The 18,287-nt window shown below is 37.5% G+C and overlaps 1 protein-coding gene across 1 annotated transcript; it reads left to right on the forward strand.

Annotated features, from left to right (window-relative positions):
- The first annotated feature begins 353 nt into the window (after window positions 1–353).
- On the forward strand, window positions 354–17,770 carry C1H11orf65 (chromosome 1 C11orf65 homolog). Its single transcript, XM_063444910.1, has 9 exons — window positions 354–375; window positions 1,593–1,712; window positions 3,296–3,388; window positions 9,074–9,127; window positions 9,702–9,911; window positions 10,573–10,706; window positions 12,870–13,040; window positions 16,187–16,242; window positions 16,918–17,770. Exons 2-9 carry the CDS (start codon window positions 1,611–1,613, stop codon window positions 17,025–17,027), a joined length of 930 nt encoding a protein of 309 aa, XP_063300980.1. The 5' UTR covers window positions 354–375; window positions 1,593–1,610; the 3' UTR covers window positions 17,028–17,770.
- Window positions 17,771–18,287: the final 517 nt, after the last annotated feature.

Genomic DNA, 18,287 nt, shown 5'->3' on the forward strand with positions numbered 1-18,287 from the left:
CTGCCCACAACCCTTACATGCTGTCCATGCTGTCCATGCTGCCCTTTTAAAAAGGGACATTTATATATATATATATATTTAAAAAAAGAAAGAAATATGCATTCAGCAGGACAATCAATTTTTACAGCCCTAAAGTTTGCATTCCTCATTGGTATCCCCTAAAATAAATACATAAATAAATATCACATTTTACATCAAAGCAGGCAATACACCTTTCTACCTGCTGGGGCACCAGAGAGTCTGCTCCCTGTTTACAGCACGTCTGCGGCCATGTTTATTGAGGGCACGTCGCACTGCCCTATAGGGAGCCATTATTTGGGAGGGACGGCATATGCTGGCTGTTGTCATAGAAACAGAACGCTGGCCCTCGAACAGGTGAAGCATGGCCGAGAATCTCCAATGATACCAAAATCAAGGGATCCTTTAACATGTGCCTGTGACATGGAAGCCTAGCGTGCCCTGGTCACAGCTAGTCATTTTATTAATAGTAATATAAAGATAGGCTGGGATAGAACATGCCTGCCATTAGTATACAGCCATGCTGCTGGCTGAGGATAGTGGGGATTATATATATATATTCTGTGAGATAGAGATGAGATACAGTGACCCTCTATCCTTTTTTGGTCTACAATTGACTCCCAGCAGCTGAAACACGATTCTGGAAATAGCTAAATTATTAACTGAATATATTCCAAAGTTCTAAAAAAAAAAAAAAAATGTTTTGTTTTTTTCTTTTTCTGCTGGCACTAGAGGTTATGGTCCACCCTACTTTAGAGTGCCCGATTTAAATCTGATTTACCAGGCCCACTAAAAGTAGGTCATGTTTGTATAGTTTTGACTATGAGAGAGAGAGAGAGAGAGAGAGTTTTAAATTTATTTTATGTTATACTTTTTTTTTCTTCTTTGGAGGAAGGACTAATAATAGCTACATTTTAGTTATTTGTTAATATGTGCTAATGCCCCTCATGTGACAAGTCTGACAATTCCTAAATAAATAATTGCATTATAAAAATGTCATCTAGGTATAAATGTCAGTTTTCATAACTTTGTGATGAATTAACCCTTTTTTTTTGCTCTATATATTCTGTATGCTGTACATATATTTGTGGTAAGTGTCCCTGGATCTTACCCTATCGGGGTTCTTTCAAATGTAGAATATTTGGATTGATTAGGGGATATAACCACAATGAAATAACACCAGAATCCCATAACAAGGACTTTGCCCAATTTGGCAAACTGTAATAATAATAATAATGAACGTCAACGCAGTATATACTACAAAGTTCAATACAATTACCAATTAACTAGCATCTTATTTCGAGAGTTATGGGAGTCGAACATTCCTTCTTTAATTCTTCTAACATGAATACTAGTTACTAAGTGTTAAGTTGCTGATTTATGTACACTTTGTTCTTCAATTAAAAATCAAACATTAATTATATAGTGTATTTAATACTGTTCTTTGATCGCTTTCCGTGCGTGTTAATTCAAGCCTCGATCTGGTTCATGTAGTGACTGTACTGGGTGTAGAGAATTTATTGTCACTGTTGAAACATGATTTAGATATACTGTGTTCTTTGTTTATTTTTCAGAGCTGTACAAATTAGATTATGGGAGACGCAAGTGAACCAGCAACAAACTATCTAGATGTTTATAATGTGGAATTTGAGAGGGCAGCCGTCGTCATTCAACGAGCCTTCCGCAGAGTTTTAGTAAGTGCTCCACATGCTCCATACACCGTCATCATGTAATTATAGTATTTTAACTAAGCTGAAGAGGAAGTTGTCAAAATTGAAGGACATTTAAATACCTAATGAAACTTCCACAGCTAGTTTTCAGCGCAGTGCGAAGGTATGATGTCACATATTATAGTTAACTAATTTATTTTAATGTGCCATATTTCATTCATCAACATGTTATAGTTATTGGTGTTTATTTTTATTACGTTTAAGCGCTAGCACGTAAATCAAGAAATATAACAAGGCATTAGTAACCAACACTGGTAAGAGTTGTTGATAAATTTGGAAGGATATATTGGGTGACCTCTGGGCTTTATCATAATGGTGGTGAACATTTTTAATCCAGAATGCCAAGTATTCTGCAGGAATGAAGTAACCGATCAAAAGGTGGCCACTTGTGCTTCATTTCCTTCCTAATAATCTTCACGTTCCCAAGTAAAAGTCTCCCTACTGCCAGTTTCTATTCCATTAAAATGCTTGATGTTAACAGCACTAGCTGCAGCGGGTTGTGTGTTAATATCATGAACCATCATGTGCAATTCTTACATAGGTCTCCAGGAGAGACAGTTATACTGTCGACGTGCTAAAGGTCCCCAAACACTTATTTATTTATTGTAAAGTTGAGAAGTAAGAGTTATGGTGGCTCCTAAGCAAGTGCTTCTGGTATCTCTCCAGAGCTATATCCTAAGGTGCAGGGCTAGCTCATTGGCTGAGAGAATCAGTTGAGCACTATCAGCCAATCAGCTAAGCTCAGCACCCTTCTGCTGACCCCATGTAAGAAGTCAAGCCATTCTTAAAGGGTTTCACTACTTACAGGAATGGAGGTGGGGGATGGGGGGGGAACACCGGAACCAATACAGAACCCTTATAGTGTTTAGAGTGTTCGTTTAGTCTTATATTTAGCAACAAATATGTAATTTCAAACTCAAGGCAGCACTTGACCGTAAAGAGGAACTTGAAAATGACTCCACTGAAATTCAAAACATTACCACGTCCGTATGGCATCTAACTAAACATCACATTATTATTCAGTGGGGTGCAGCTTTATTTGATTTTACATTTTGGGTGAAGAAGAAGAATGTTGCTCAGACTACTAACTAGATGAGTGCTTATCTACTCAACTGAACTCTGCTAGAAAGGAACTGACACTATAGAGTTAAAGGCACATTCTATACTTAATTAAATCTAACTAAATAAAAGAACCCCAGGCTTTATTTGGAATAGTATCATTTGTAAGGTTGTGCTAACTCTGGTTTGTTTCCCAAAAACATGTAAAATGTCACACAATCCCCTACACGCCCTGTCAAACACCTGAGATGGACTTATAAAGAGGTGATAAGTTTTGATGAACACACTCAGGATCTTGTCCTCTGATCAGCACTTTTGCCCAATGCACCTTTAGTGAGTAGAACACTCCAGGAGACATCCAGAAGCAAGCGGTACCTTACTTGTCTCATGTTACAGATGTAAACTAATGTTCCTCATATGACTAAAATCCAAATATTAAAAATAAGGTACTAACTAAATATTCTGCTGTTTTGTTTATCTTTTACAAGGACATAAAGGTTTTTAAGTATTACAAAAATCTCATAAATTTTAAAGGAATTGGAGATCCAAGACTCCTGCTTAAGTGCATCAACCCTCGAGAGGTGAGTACTTCACATGAGAGCCTTATGATTTAAATCCAATTTCCTGAAATAATTATGATGCAACGCTTAATGTGTTTTTTGGGCTTACTCAGCAAACATTGTCATATTTATTTCAGTAGATATTATGGTGTTTTCATTAAATCATGCATTTAGGAGAACTTCTCCTATGAATAAATCAGGTTCCCTCAAAACGTGGTGAGGTCTGGCGACGGGAGACTCATATTCATAAGTTAACTAAGGTCTTATTCTCTAACTTTTTGATAACAAACATGTAGCTTTACCCATCCAAGGGTTAGTCCCTCTGGACAGCAGATGACAACGAAGCCTTACTGCAGGATCAGTTTTTCGAATTAAGTAGCAGAATAAAATGTAGAGATTGGCCGCATCCAGTTCATATTTAGGAAACAATGTCAAATGGTTGAGAAACACAGCATCCGATGAAGAAGAAACCAACCTAAACTATGTGAGAATAGATAAGAAAGCTTGTCGTGTATATAAACTGTTTGTGCTCAAATGAATCAGTTGGGTAGACCAAAGATGTGAAAATAACCAACCAAAGTCTTTCGCATGGGTCAAGAGCGGTAAAAGGGGTCAGCAAGTTGATCCAGTAAAGATGCATCAACTTTAAAACTATGTTCAAGACCTTTGTTATCAATGTGTGCTGTCTTCTATTTTTATTTATATATAAGTCTTTAAAATTCCAATAATAAAGAATTAAAAATATATATTTTTTTAAATTACGACAAATCAGATAGATGGCTTTAGTATTAACTAATACTAAAGTGCTATTTTCAAGGATTTACCCAACATTGTGACTTGGGGAAAACAAACAAGTAAAAAAAAAAAATTTAATGTGCGCCACTAAAACTCAGAATGCCATGAGGCTGTGCGTATCTTGATACTAGGTAGAAGATATTGAAATATATTGAGCGCTAAACATCTGTGGTGATGTAGATAAGGGCACCAGACACTTAGGCATCGATTTAATATTGTTGGATAAGCTTTTCAAATGATTTCCAGATTTTTTGGATAAACATTTTGAAAACAAATTAGTATTATGAATAAAAAAAATATATATTTTGATTTCTGTTATACATTGATATTATTTTTTATAAATATGTTTTTGGGAAAAAAATATATATTTCAAAAGTTTATCTAAAAATATTTAATCATTTCAAAACGTATCCAACAATATTAAATCGAGGCTTTAAATTGTAAAATCCCACTATGCCCACAGAACCGAAATAGAAGACGAAATATAAAAGGTTGCACAATACACTAAATGATATACAGAACACAAAAATGCTTCTTCTGACGAGGACGACTTCCAGATATGCTCTGATGAATTTCTTCTGTTAATTGCCCTTGAATATAGTGATCCTCAATATGATATGAAACAGATGAACACAAGTTTATGAGAATCCCAATAGGGTAGTATGTAGAAACACCAAAGCTTAAGAATTAAGGTTTCTATTTAACATTTCTGGGAAAATGATTCCAATCTGTTAGAGAAAAACTTTCAAGTGATTGATTTATTTACGAAAAAATCCCATAAACTTTAGTGGTGAATTCTGTAGATAAATCATTTGAAAACATTTTTTCTAACGGACACGGAATCATTTGAAAAGCTTATTTGAAAATATTAAATTGAGGCCTAAAATAAAATAAAAAGGGCCACACACTTAATGGAGCCTAATATAAACTCAGATAATCGCATACAGCAGTACAATCCCCACTTATGGATATACAGCTGGCATGTATCCTCAGTGTACCAAGATGGATTTGATTATGTAAAGAGAGGAACACAAAGAATCCAATAGTACAGTATTTTCAAAGAGATTTGTGTATAAAACAATAAGTAATATGGCCACTCACAAATGTGGTGCTCCTTGCACGCTCAGGTATTTCAGCGTACAGCGGTACAATCGCCGCTTAAAGGGACTCTCTCCCTCCCACCCCCCATCCCAAGTTGCTGAAGGGGTTAAAACCCCTTCAGTGGGGGGGCGGAGCCTGACTGGCTTCCTGAGTAGACGCTCGTATGCTGAGCTCCTGAAGCCAAAATTGAAAAATCGCCGAAAAATCGATAATAATGGCTCGCACCTAAACGAGCTTGCCATACCTGGGATCAGTAAGCCTCACTGAACCTCTCGATACCACTCGTCTGAAAATCGGTGCACAGCAACCCGAGCCGTTTAGCCGCGGCCTGCAGGCACTGGACATGGGGAGAGACGGCCGCTTTCCCCGTCCTCTCGCTGGCGGCCCGGGAAACAAGATACTCCCCCCCCCCCGGACCGGTGGGGGTTATCCCGGTCCCACCACGGGAGCAAGCCCGGCCATACTGCGGACAGCCACCTCAACCACGCAGTCGGCCCGCGACAATTGGACAAACCATAATGGCGGACGCCACGTGGATGACTAGCCACTGCACAGAGGAGCCTGATATCCTGAAGCGGATAGAGCGTACATTTGCAGCCTTTTGGGAGCGACTAGCTGACAGATTGGAACAAGAACTGCCCTGCAAGCCAAAAGTCGCCTTGCCCGATGTACCATCACCCAGCTCCGTCATCGACAAGCTATCCTCAAGCGGCAAAGATTGGGAAAATGGCGCCAAAAACGACCACTCCCTCAACCTATTCACATCCCTGCTCACAACCGTAGAGCAAAAGGCGGGAACCCTCCTGAGAGAATGCCGCGACGTCGGTGGGGATGCAACAGCAGGCACACCACCGAGAAGGCATCAGGTGGAACCCCTCCACCGACTGCACCCACCTGCCAATCCACTGTGAATCGGGTAAGCACACAGCAAGCAACATGGCAGCAGGACACTGCACACCAAGATCACAGAGTAGATTACCCCATACAACACACCAGTGGCATAGGGTGAAATGAACGCAGCCCAACTGCCAGCTTGGACGCGAAACAGGACTTTGGACGCTCCCTCACTACTATGATAGACTGTAAGCCTGGAGTCATGTTTGCCTTTTTACTTTATCTACCTGGGCCTGACCTCGTACTTAATTTTGATGGTTATTAGTTTTCTGCTTTTTGTTTGATGCTAAGCCTGTCGACAACTCCATAACCACGCCCTAGCGTTTTAGTAGATCTCTATGAGGATCCCTTATTGTCTTTACCAGGCATACAATGTACCCTAAAACTGCCTAAACCGATAGCAAGCCTAACAGGTTAACTATGCCTTAAAACCAGAGAGCACAGTACGTTCACTATCATACATATTGCATAGCCTAATGTCAGGTAACGGTACAACTGTGCATAGCATAATATGATACCAGGATTATATAGCATGCATGGAGCAGGGGTTAGTTAACATCCCACTGCTGAATAATACTCTAACTCCTTAACCATTTACGTGCCTTCAAGCAGTGAGTTTATTGACACAATCTATGTTTTCTGCTGCCCCAATCAAACTCAACCTAAGGGCAACTTCATGATATTTTTGGTAAAGCTTGTCCCCAGTGGTCTCATATAGTCTTACTTGTTTTACTAACCCAAAAATGTGTGCTAACTTACTCTAATCGCCATGCAACTGTCTTAAACAGTTTTATTTTTCGCAATGTATTGTTCAGCTACGATATAAGCCTCAAATAGATAACTCTTGTACTTACTTGTAACGTTAAGTTTGGTTATATATGTACTTGATCAATCTTGCACAAGCTTATTCTCTTGTTCTGCATAATCATTTTTTTTTGTCTAGATAGTACAGCAATGATACTTTATATACCATAAGCAAGAGCTAGATACGTTCACCTAGCATGTTAACTCCACAGGGTCCGGGATTAACCAGTGACTATCCTACTAAACACTGAGAAATTTTGACTTTCCGGATAACCATGTTTTTTCACATAAAAAAAGTGCTGTTAATGATGCCATGATACTGTAAAACTTGTATTACTTCATCGGCTTGTACCCGCTATTGTGGCGATACAAGCGTGTTTGTTAAATCTCTGCACTGCAAAAATAAAGATTTAAAAAAAAAAAAAAAATAAAAAAAAACAAACCTTCAGTGACTTACCGGTATCCAGCGCCGATGTCCTCCGGCGCTGGTTCAGGGTCCGCCCACGCTCCTCCCCCCCCGACATCATCCGGCGGGGGAGACCTATTGCGCATGCGCGGCCGCCGGCGGGTGAGACCTAATGTGCATGCTTTCAATGCTTTCCTATGGGGATTTCAGCGACGCTGGAGGTCCTCACATAGCGTGAGGACGTCCAGCGACGCTATAGCACACAGAATGTGTGCTATGATCACGGAAGTGCCCTCTAGTGGCTGTGTAGCAGACAGCCACTAGAGGAGCAGTTAACCCTGCAAGGTAAATATTGCAGTTTATGAAAACTGCAATAATTACACTTGCAGGGTTAAGGGTAGTGGGAGTTGGCACCCAGACCACTCCAATGGGCAGAAGTGGTCTGGGTGCCTGGAGTGTCCCTTGAAGGATATTATGCTGTTGAGTATCTTCCAAACCAGTTGTCACCCAGAAAACACATTAAAACATGCATATCGTGCTCACTGTTTCGCTTTAACCCCTTAAGGACCAAACTTCTGGAATAAAAGGGAATCATGACGTGTCATACACGTCATGTGTCCTTAAGGGGTTAAACTTGGAAAAACAAGAATACTACTTGCAATATCTGAAGCAATGATGCTCTACTGAATGAGCGTGGGTGGCTGGTATCTTCACCACCAAGGATAGGTAATCTGGAGATCAAGACATTTTGGTAATGGATTCCCAATAGTTGGCCAGGAAATGTGTAATCAAAAAGAATTATTAAATAACAATATATAAATGACTAAAAAACAAATAAAATCAGGAGAAAAAAGGTACACAACGCGTTTTACCAAATAAACAGGCCTTTTGAAGTGTTTATTGTAGTCCTGCCATCTTCCTTTGAAGTAGAAAAGGGAAGCTTAGACTTGCCTGGGCAAATAACGTCACATGATATAATTCTTATAGTTTGTACATATTTACAAAAATATGCTTATCGACATGGGCACTGGGAAACATAAACTGAAGAGCACACGGGGCACCAAAATGATTCAAACAGGATTTAAAGATTTGGAAATTACTTCAAAATGTCAAAATGGGTTCAGAGCTTTTACTATTCGCAAAACTGAATGTATTTGTGTAAATGGAAATTAGTGAATGGTTACTCTACTATAGAGATTATAAATAAGGAGAGCCTAAAATAAACAATAACAATAATAATATACCCCTCTAAATGCAGCACAGAAACTTTGCCCAAGAAACTTTGTCTGAAAAATTAAAATAACCTGAGATCGGAAGATCTGTAAGCCAGTACTGGTTCTCTCATGGTTTTTTATGTGGGAGCTGTGCATTTCCCAGAAACCTTTGCGTACAGACAGATATATATGTGAGTCTATGAATGTTGACTGTAGTCTTTTTCTGCAAAAGTTACTATATATCAAATTTCCAGAGTTTCTGTAGTCTAAGATGTAAAGGTTTACACGTTCTGTGAGGCTATTTATTCATTAAACCCATATGTGTCTTCACTTGCTAACCCATACGTTAGCTCTATGAAGTTAGACAATGTGCTAACGTCACTGTGCCATTATAGAGTGCAATGTATCTGTTACAATATGTATGGACTCTCACATTGTTCATTGAAAGCGGCCTTTCATTAACATTTTAATTTATCTTATTGTATTTGTCAGGCAGAGCTACTTGATGCCGCTGCTGGTGTTCATGTGCGTTTTAGATTGGGAGGGGTAAGTATAATGTTATAAAATATAAAGTGGCACATTTATTTTTACATCCTTTCGCTTAAGAGAACTGGTAATTGGGGCTCAGGGTGCATTATATGTATATGTATATATATATGGAGGTAGACAGCTTGACTACCAAGGGCAGGTTTTATACTATCTTAGGAATAAATCAACTTGTTTCAACAAAAGGTTATTTTTACAACAACAACAACTAAAAGGTTGGTCGGTGCGGGTATTACCAGCCCTCTCTACTGGTTTGCACGTTTCAATACTGTCATTATATGGAAATTCATCTCCTACTGATGGGAACGATTTTGTCAGAAATCTAACTCTGGGAGATATCTATGGAGAACACATAATGGAGAAGACATCAGCACCAGTTATGCTTTAACACCCTGTGAGAATCAAATAATTAATGACAGTGATGGGGATAATAAGAATAGTGAATCATATTATTGGGAAGATACTGATTTCTTGTTAGCAGTGTTCTGTTGTCAGATACTGCACGTTGATGAACTTGCATTGTCTCAAGTTCCATTAACACTGAAATAATACAAGTATTGTTTTCTATTGGCAGGTGAAATTCCCACCAAATATCTATTACAAACTGTTTACTCACCGACCTATAGTGGATATGTGTGCCAATAGCCCCAAAGACTATACTAAGCAATCTCAGAAACAGCTGCTGCCCAGGCACATCCACAATCGTGGAGACCTTCCAGTGTCAGACCACGAAAACTGGTATACTCGAGTGGAGAACAATGGTTGGCGACTGCTCACACTAAGAGTAAGTAAACAGTATGATCAGTGCTTACTTTAACTTGTATAGCTTTCTATATACAATGTATCTTGAATTTACATTGAAATAGATTAGTTATATGACTTGCTATCAATTCTTATCCCATGAAGAGAGGGCTTCGGACCTTCACCTGGCCAACTTCCATTAGACTTGACAGCTAAAGATACTTTTCTTTGTTTCTGCCAATGTTATCTGGGCTGCCTGTTTTTGGTTATGCAATATCACAGCCTTGTATGCAGATACAAACTTGAATAATCTTCTTTGTGCACAACAACACAATACTTCTCTGTCTCGTGGCCAGAATACTGTGCCCAATGAAGCCTACTTAACTAGCAGCTATGTGCTTCTAAATTATGGATTATGCTGTATACTGTGTTTACTTTGTCTGGTTTATGGTATATCATATGATAGGGGCATGCACAACATAAATTCAGCATTATCAACAAGGGTACCAACGTCTGTCATTTGATTAGAATATACTTGCTTAACGATAGCATCAATTGTATAAACAATGGAGCACACTATGTAAATGAAAATATTTTTTATTACATATCATTAAATGCCTGGATAAAACCATATGTAGCCAAGTGCTACCCTAGAATGCAAGTAAAATGGTACAGTTGTCACATATCTTTCTCTCTGGTCACAGTTGTTCGATGGCATGGACCAGATAACAGCAACTGATAATATTAAGAAGATAACGTTTCACCATTCTGGACTGCGGAGGAAACAGGATGTGGAAAAAAAGCAAAAACAAAAAAAAATTGACTGGATGAGAAAAATGTGAGTAATTTAAAAGACTGCTATATATAAAATTATTGGATGTAATAAACGAGCCTACATATGACTTTATAAAGGGTTTGTTTATAAATGGTAATTTATTTTCTGTGTTCGTGCTTTATTAGTTAACCTTATTTTTTGTAGAGATATCACAAATAAGCGCTGTTTTTATTTTGGGAATGTTTTGGGTATAAATGTAGTGAAAATTTTTACATACAGGACAGAAAACTGGATGAATCAGGTGGTAGTACCAAATCCATCTATCTGTCTAAATACCTACCTACTTACCTAACTATCTGTACGTATAAAGCATATACTGATATTGTATTGTTTGTATTTTCCAAATTGTATTGGGCTGTGGAATACGTTGGTGCTTTCTAATTTCTAGATTACAATAATGACGCCAAAGATAGTAATAGCAACTCTTATTATTCACATTTATAAAGTGCAGAGCTTTACAATTCTAGAAAAGGAAGAAAATCCTGCTCAAACAAGCTTACAGTCTATGAGAATTGTAGGTAGGCAGATATTTATCATTAACTGTCTGACCAGGATTCGAACCTGGGCTATAAAGACTTATTGCATTTGTCTCTAGACCCCCTTGTGCAGAATGATGTGTCCGTTACAAGTAATGCTTAAGACGCTACCACTGATCAGAGTATGTGACTAATTATGGCGTTCTAGTTCTTATGATAAACTTATGTGTAAACAGCTCCATCTGCTGTTTAGTGTTGTACATGACTTGAATCTGTATTTTGACAATAAACATGGTTATTTACTAAGGTGAGAATTGCCAGGAATTCGAAGAGAATTTCATATTCTAATGAATTCAGTTTGTGTTCCTGACAATACTGTGTAATATCTGCCTTAAAAGCAGGGAACCCAGGTTTGAATACCGGTCAGACTACGTTACCAGTAAGTGTCCCTCTGGAAGACACCTGATGCTATATATCTCCCTACCTCAATTACTCAGAGTGTAATTGCTTTACTTCTTCCCATTTCTATAATAGTAAAATGCTGCGGAATATAAATGCTAATAATAATAATAAAAATAATAATAATGTACATACCACAAGTAAAATGCCACACGTGAAAAAGGAGATGACTTTTATAACAGGTATCCAGGGTTATTTTTCAACAATGTGAAAAGAACCCACATACAGCATTACTGGACTTTAAAGGCTAGTTCAGTGGGAATAAGTATTTTCATTAGGGTGAATTGTGTAGTGTGTTGTTTATGGTGAACTCCGGACACTGGACTACAAGTTTGATTTTTTTTTAGGGGGAACATTGGATTTTACAGGTTTGTTCTTTAGGTGTAATGTTAGGCTTTACAGGTTAGTTCTCTTGGAGGGACATTGGAGATCACAGGTTTGTTCTTGAGGAAGCACACTGTACTTTGCCCATTTGTATTTAGGGGTAATGGCAGACTTTATAAGTTTGTTCTTTAGCAGAAACGCAGTATTTTAAAGCTTTGTTCTATAGGAGGAACAATAAACTTCATAGATTTTAATTTTAGAGGAAAACTGTACTTCACATAATGTTTTCTTTTGAAGAATAATTGACTTTGTAGGTTTGGTCATTAGAGGGAACAATAGACTTTCCAGGTTTATTCTTTAGTAGGAACTCTGGACTTTACAGGGTGGTTCTGTAGGAAAAAATGTTGAACCTTACATGTTTGTTGGGGGGGTTAGGGGGATGGCACTGAGTTTTACAGGTTTGTTGTTTCAGGGAACACTGGACTCTACAAATTTGTTCTTTAGAGCAACATTAAAAAATACAAGAACTCTTTAGGAGGAACACTGGACCATCCAGGTTTGGTGTTTAGTAGGAAACACTTGACTTTTCCATGTCTAGATTTTTTATTTTTATTTTTTTAGGAAAGTGCAATACAATTGGTACAGGGACACTCAAATAATGGACACTTGCAGATTATTTCACAAATGATAAATGAATATAATAATATTATGTTATTAAGATAGCTTTATTCATAAAACAATGTATTAGCATTAGAGAGCTAAATTGAAATCAGGCTCCCAGGTAGAGTAAATATCTTATGGGGCAATTTATTTGTATTTTTCCCATTCGTGGTTGAGTGTCTTATATATTTATTTTGGTATTACACTGAACTGTTCATTGTCAATTATACGTATGCATGTTTCCTAGGTATTATCAAGGAAGCCTGCGTGCTCAGACAACAGACCCAGACACTGTGATCCTAGTTCAAAAAGCTACTCAAGGCGTCATAAACTCTGCAGAACAACATGGGAGTGGATCTGTTATGGACTGGGAAGTGGATGAACTACTCCAATGGACAAATGCTCTGAACTATGAAGAGTAAATATATGGCTTCCTTTCTTGAACGGATTATACTGTATCCATGCTTACTCAATATAACAGTAACGATTTATTATAACTGCTCTCAATCAGAAGGCATATAAAAAAACATGCCAAGAGGAGAACATTTCTTGAGTCTAGGAAGCCAGAATAGTGACTATAAACAAGATATTTACACATTAAAGCTTGTTAGCGGATAGAAAAACCCGAGAGGACATCTGTGTTTACACTGTGTGAGACAGTGCTTTGCTAAGTAATGTTCCCTAAAAACAAATTGTTTTTTATTAAACTCACATCTGTGCTGGAGAATACAGCAGCAACATTATTGCACAGAGCATCTTTTTCAAATTTATGTCAGGATAAACCACAAAGTTCTATTTGGTTGGCCACCTTCCCATGCTAAAAAGGGATATTCCATAAAAATAAAATACATTTGCTAAACGTTAGGGGCACATAATTGGTATTCTAGAATACCAATAAATAAACAGCCGTGGAAGCATGCTTAATATTATTATTTCTATTTATAAAGCATATAGAAAAAAATAGTTAATGAAGCACTGCGCTCAAACTCCCACTACTCTTGTGCAGCAGCAATGGCTGTAGTATTCATCAGCCTATGTATACAGAATAAAATTGAAAAAAAAGTTGCCTGCGAACTATTCGAAATCCCTATGCATATTTAAACAACAGAGTTTTTAGTAATACTTAACCCCTTAAGGACACATGACATGTGTGACATGTCATGATTCCCTTTTATTCCAGAGGTTTGGTCCTTAAGGGGTTAAATGACCGTGTAAGTGTAAAGGTCACATGCCGTGTTAAGGCAGAACTTTTAGGTGAGTCCTACACAAACAATTCACCTTACCCAGAAAGGGGCATTCTTAAGAACAACTATACACTTATTAACCCTTAACACAATACACATGGGTTGGGGGCTAAGCACTTTAAGATGGCTGTGCAATACAGAAGCAATTACAAGTATATGGAACATAATCTGCAGTTTAAAACATTATTATTACAATTATTATTTGTTATAAAGCGCCAACAGTTTCTGTAGCGCTGTACAACATAAAAGTTTATTTGACAAATCCGATATGTCATACAGAAATAAGAGATAAAGAGGATTCTCCTCAAATTACTTTAGAGTCCAATGACAGTGGCCACCAAATGACTCTTGATTTATGACACCATCTCTCCCCCCAGTCTAAGTGTTTCCAGTATTGCTGCATTCTGCCTAAATCTTATATATATCTTAATATTTTTCTTCACCTTTACAAAGCAATGTAATAATCACCCAAGATCTGTCCGCAAACATTGTACAACTTGCTCCAGAAGAACTGTAATATTTTGATAGCAAGATAGAAAATACATTTTGTAACAAAAGAGAATAATTTAATGTTTCCACCTAGAAGTATTAGAATACCTCCATGGATATAGCATTATTTACACTTTCTCACTAACCAATAGTAATATAAGAATTCATATATAATTAGAATATGTATATTAGTAGACTTCGTTTGAGTAGACCCTGTATATTAGTAGACTTCATAAGAATTCATTTGAGATGGTTCTTCCAAATTAAAAATCATTTTAAGCCAAACAAGTCAATTTACCTGGGATTTACCTTCGGGGTCTTATTCAATGAATAAGACTCCACAGCTACATTTTGGCAAAACGATTCATTAGGTGTGTATTAAAAGGATTTGGATTTAGACAAACCAGCTAAAAACACATTTTTGCATATAGTCTGACTCTAAACATTAGTACTAATGCCATTCACAACAGGCCAAAGGAGTTCATTAAGCACATGGATGAGATGCTGGGCTCAATCATATCATGACTTTACTGCCTGAATATGTTTTAGTCCTAGCACAGCATTACTTCATAAAGAGACTGATTAAACGCCAACAAGGAACACGCTATGTATCACTGTATATCGTATGTGCTCTGTAGAATAGCAGCAACTATTCTTTTTTAACTTTTTTCTTTTTTAGTTTGCTTGTTAGCCCAATGCCTGTCCCGAACTTACTATAGCAGGCCATACCTCTCTTCTCATACAGGCCTCAATGCAATATGCTTGGATAAGATTTCAAATGATATAATATATTTGTATATATGATCTATGTCATGCTATTTTAATATTTGGGGGGGGGGGGGGGAGGGGAGGGGTTATCCAAAAATGTTAAATCATTTTTAAAAGCGTATCCAAAAATATTAAACGGAGGCCATAATGTTCTAATTAACACTTATTCCCATACACTAAATAGGAGTGCACCACATATCAAAATTTATATAGAGAGAATGGCCTTAAAATTTATTTTAAGACTATACTAAGGCATGTATTGAGAATACTATCAAATTTATATATATATATATATATATATACACTTATAGGAATATATGTGGATGTAAATAAAATACATGTAAAATATAGATAAAACTCCTCCTTGAATAAATTATGATACAAGAAGCCCCCCCGTTTTTGTCTCCATGTATTCTATACGTACATGTAATCATTGCATATAGCTGCAGTGACTTGCTAGATAACTGCATCTGAAAACGTTGTGATTATTTAAAAAAAAGATAATTCCACTGGAGTTTAGTGGGCAAACAAGATCACCAAGTTTGGAGATATGTATCTTCCTCCCTATAACATTAAAGGGACACTATAGGCACCCAGACCACTTCAGCTCATTAAAGTGGTCTGGGTGGACTGTCTCTGTATGGTACACCTTAGTCCTGCAATGTAAACTATTACACTGCAGTACTAAGGCAGCATCTAGTGGCTGCCTACCAAACTCCAGCTTCATTGAATCCCCATATGAAAGGCGAGGGGAGGGTGTGCTTGCGGCACATTCACATTACGTCCCCCGTCAGATGACATCAGATGAGGCGGAGCGTCGACCCAATGCCGAGGGACATCAGTGTTGGGATCAGGTGAGAGGAAGAGAGGGGATGGTGGCAGAGGGCTCTTTAGTGTTAGGAATACAGATTTGTATTCACAACACTATAGAATCCATTTAATATGTGGTTTAAATAAATTTATTTAAATGATTACAAGCATGGTCATTATAAATATAAAATATATATAATATATTGCACACATTGTGGCTGAGTAATTAAATTACTTTCTTTTTGCTGTTAAGGTATATTGGGAAGTGGAAAGTGATTGGAACAAGTAAATCATCCTCTGCATTCAAAGGTAACAAATATATATAAAACAGTCCAAAATTTTCTGATCACTACTGACTGACAACCTATTTTATATTTGAAGGAACACTATAGGGTCAGGAATACAAATCTATATTCCTGACACTATTTAGGTTCCCTGGCCCCCCTTAAATACAGTAAAAACTTACCTTTATTCCCAGGTGCTGGCTCCGCCTGCCTCTTTGGCTGAGATCATCAGAATGGACAATCTCAGCAAATCCAAGGCTTTCCCATAGGAGCCAAACGCCACCCTTGCCAATCCGCATCTCCTCATGAGGAAAGTTCAGACGCTGAATGTCAGTACTGCACCTCTATTGGCCGTCTGAGTGAAGCCCGCTAGAGATGTCCCTAGGGAGCAATGTAAACACTGCATTTTCTCTGAAAAAGCAGTGTTTACAGAAAAATGCCTACAGGGACAGAGAAAAAAAAAAATTATCATAAGCATGTATTCCAAGTTTCCATGAAACCTGAAATGATTAGTATATGTACTCTTTGTATCTATTATATGAATCTATTAAAACTGTATTTAGGTTTGGTGAGATATCTAATGAATAGGTATCTCATGGAGAACAAAAAAAAAATAAAACAAAACCCAACACATATCTGCGTTATCTGTATCCATTAACAGTGATATGCTTAAACACAGCACTCTTATTATATTTCACAGGTACAACATTAATTCGCTCACCATACGATCTCCACGAATTCTCTCAATTCTCTCCAATCAGCCCGGCATCCTCCACGAGCATCAGAAATGAAGATGAGCCACAGTCATAACAACTCATCAAAAGATTGCTTGGAATATGTCATTGATATGTTTTACACATTGCCTATGGAATGCTTCCAGTATGGCGAGGACCTGTGTTGCACACTTACACCACAAGCAATTTACATCGGTGGTCTTGTAGTGGGTGCCAGAGACTAAGATATTTGGTTTTAAAGAATCAGATGAAATATGGAATTTTTCAGGTGCAACCAATTGATACACTTTCATTCTCATCACGTTAATAACATCTGCCCCATAATCCCTTTTACTTATTGGCATTTGCAGCCGAGAGAGAGAAAGTCCAACCAAGATCACCATATTCATACATATCCAAGACTTTCAATGTGGTAATGTCCCCTGTCCCAACTGCATATTACATTTTTCCCTTCCATCTATCTCTCCGATTTAAAGGTTATGAAAGTATGTAGGTTGTGAGAATGTCTCTAAAACACAGTGAGGGAAGGCTTAAACAATCTTGCTGCAGCCATTGAGTTGACTCTTTTGCTAAAAATTGGATTTGCCCTTCTCGGTAGAAATAATGCAACTAGCTGATTCCTTAACCAATCAACAGTACATTTTTCTTGGTATGTAACGTACAGTTTATAACAAGGCATATAAACATGTTCAAAAAAAATATGGTCCACAAAGTGGAAAATTGCTTCAATCCAGTAAAGTTTGAACTTCGTAGCTTAAGGAGCATCCAATCATGAAAATCCTCTACATTCATTTCCCTGGGCATTCAGATAGAAAAGACTTTCACTTAAGTTTGAATTGAATTCTTCCTCTTTCAGCCTCATCCCTCTCTCTATTTCTACTGTGTTCAGTTTTAAATCTGTTATGGAACTCAACATCTTACTTTAAACGTGGAAAGATGACTAAAGTGAAAAAACAGAACTTTTAATGCAGCCATAAACTCCTTATTTTGACATAAGTGGAGCTTCCACATATAAAGCATTGGGAAGTAAGTTTACATGAAGGTAATTTCAATTTCATATTCAATGAATATTTTGGGTTAAAAAAAAGGCACTTACATGATATGATTATAGTACACGTAGAAAGTTAAAAAATACATTTATACTCAACTTTAATTCAGCAGTGTCCTAATCTTGCACACTGGTCCACCTGTGGCTGAAAACATCTGGATGGATGTTTTTGAAAATTCAAATGCTTTTCTATTGGGAGGCTTAACCCCTTAAGGACCAAACTTCTGGAATAAAAGGGAATCATGACATGTCACACATGTCATGTGTCATTAAGGGGTTAACTGTGTT

Source organism: Pelobates fuscus, chromosome 1 (genome assembly GCF_036172605.1).
Source record: "Pelobates fuscus isolate aPelFus1 chromosome 1, aPelFus1.pri, whole genome shotgun sequence".
In the NCBI taxonomy this organism is placed as follows: domain Eukaryota; kingdom Metazoa; phylum Chordata; class Amphibia; order Anura; family Pelobatidae; genus Pelobates; species Pelobates fuscus.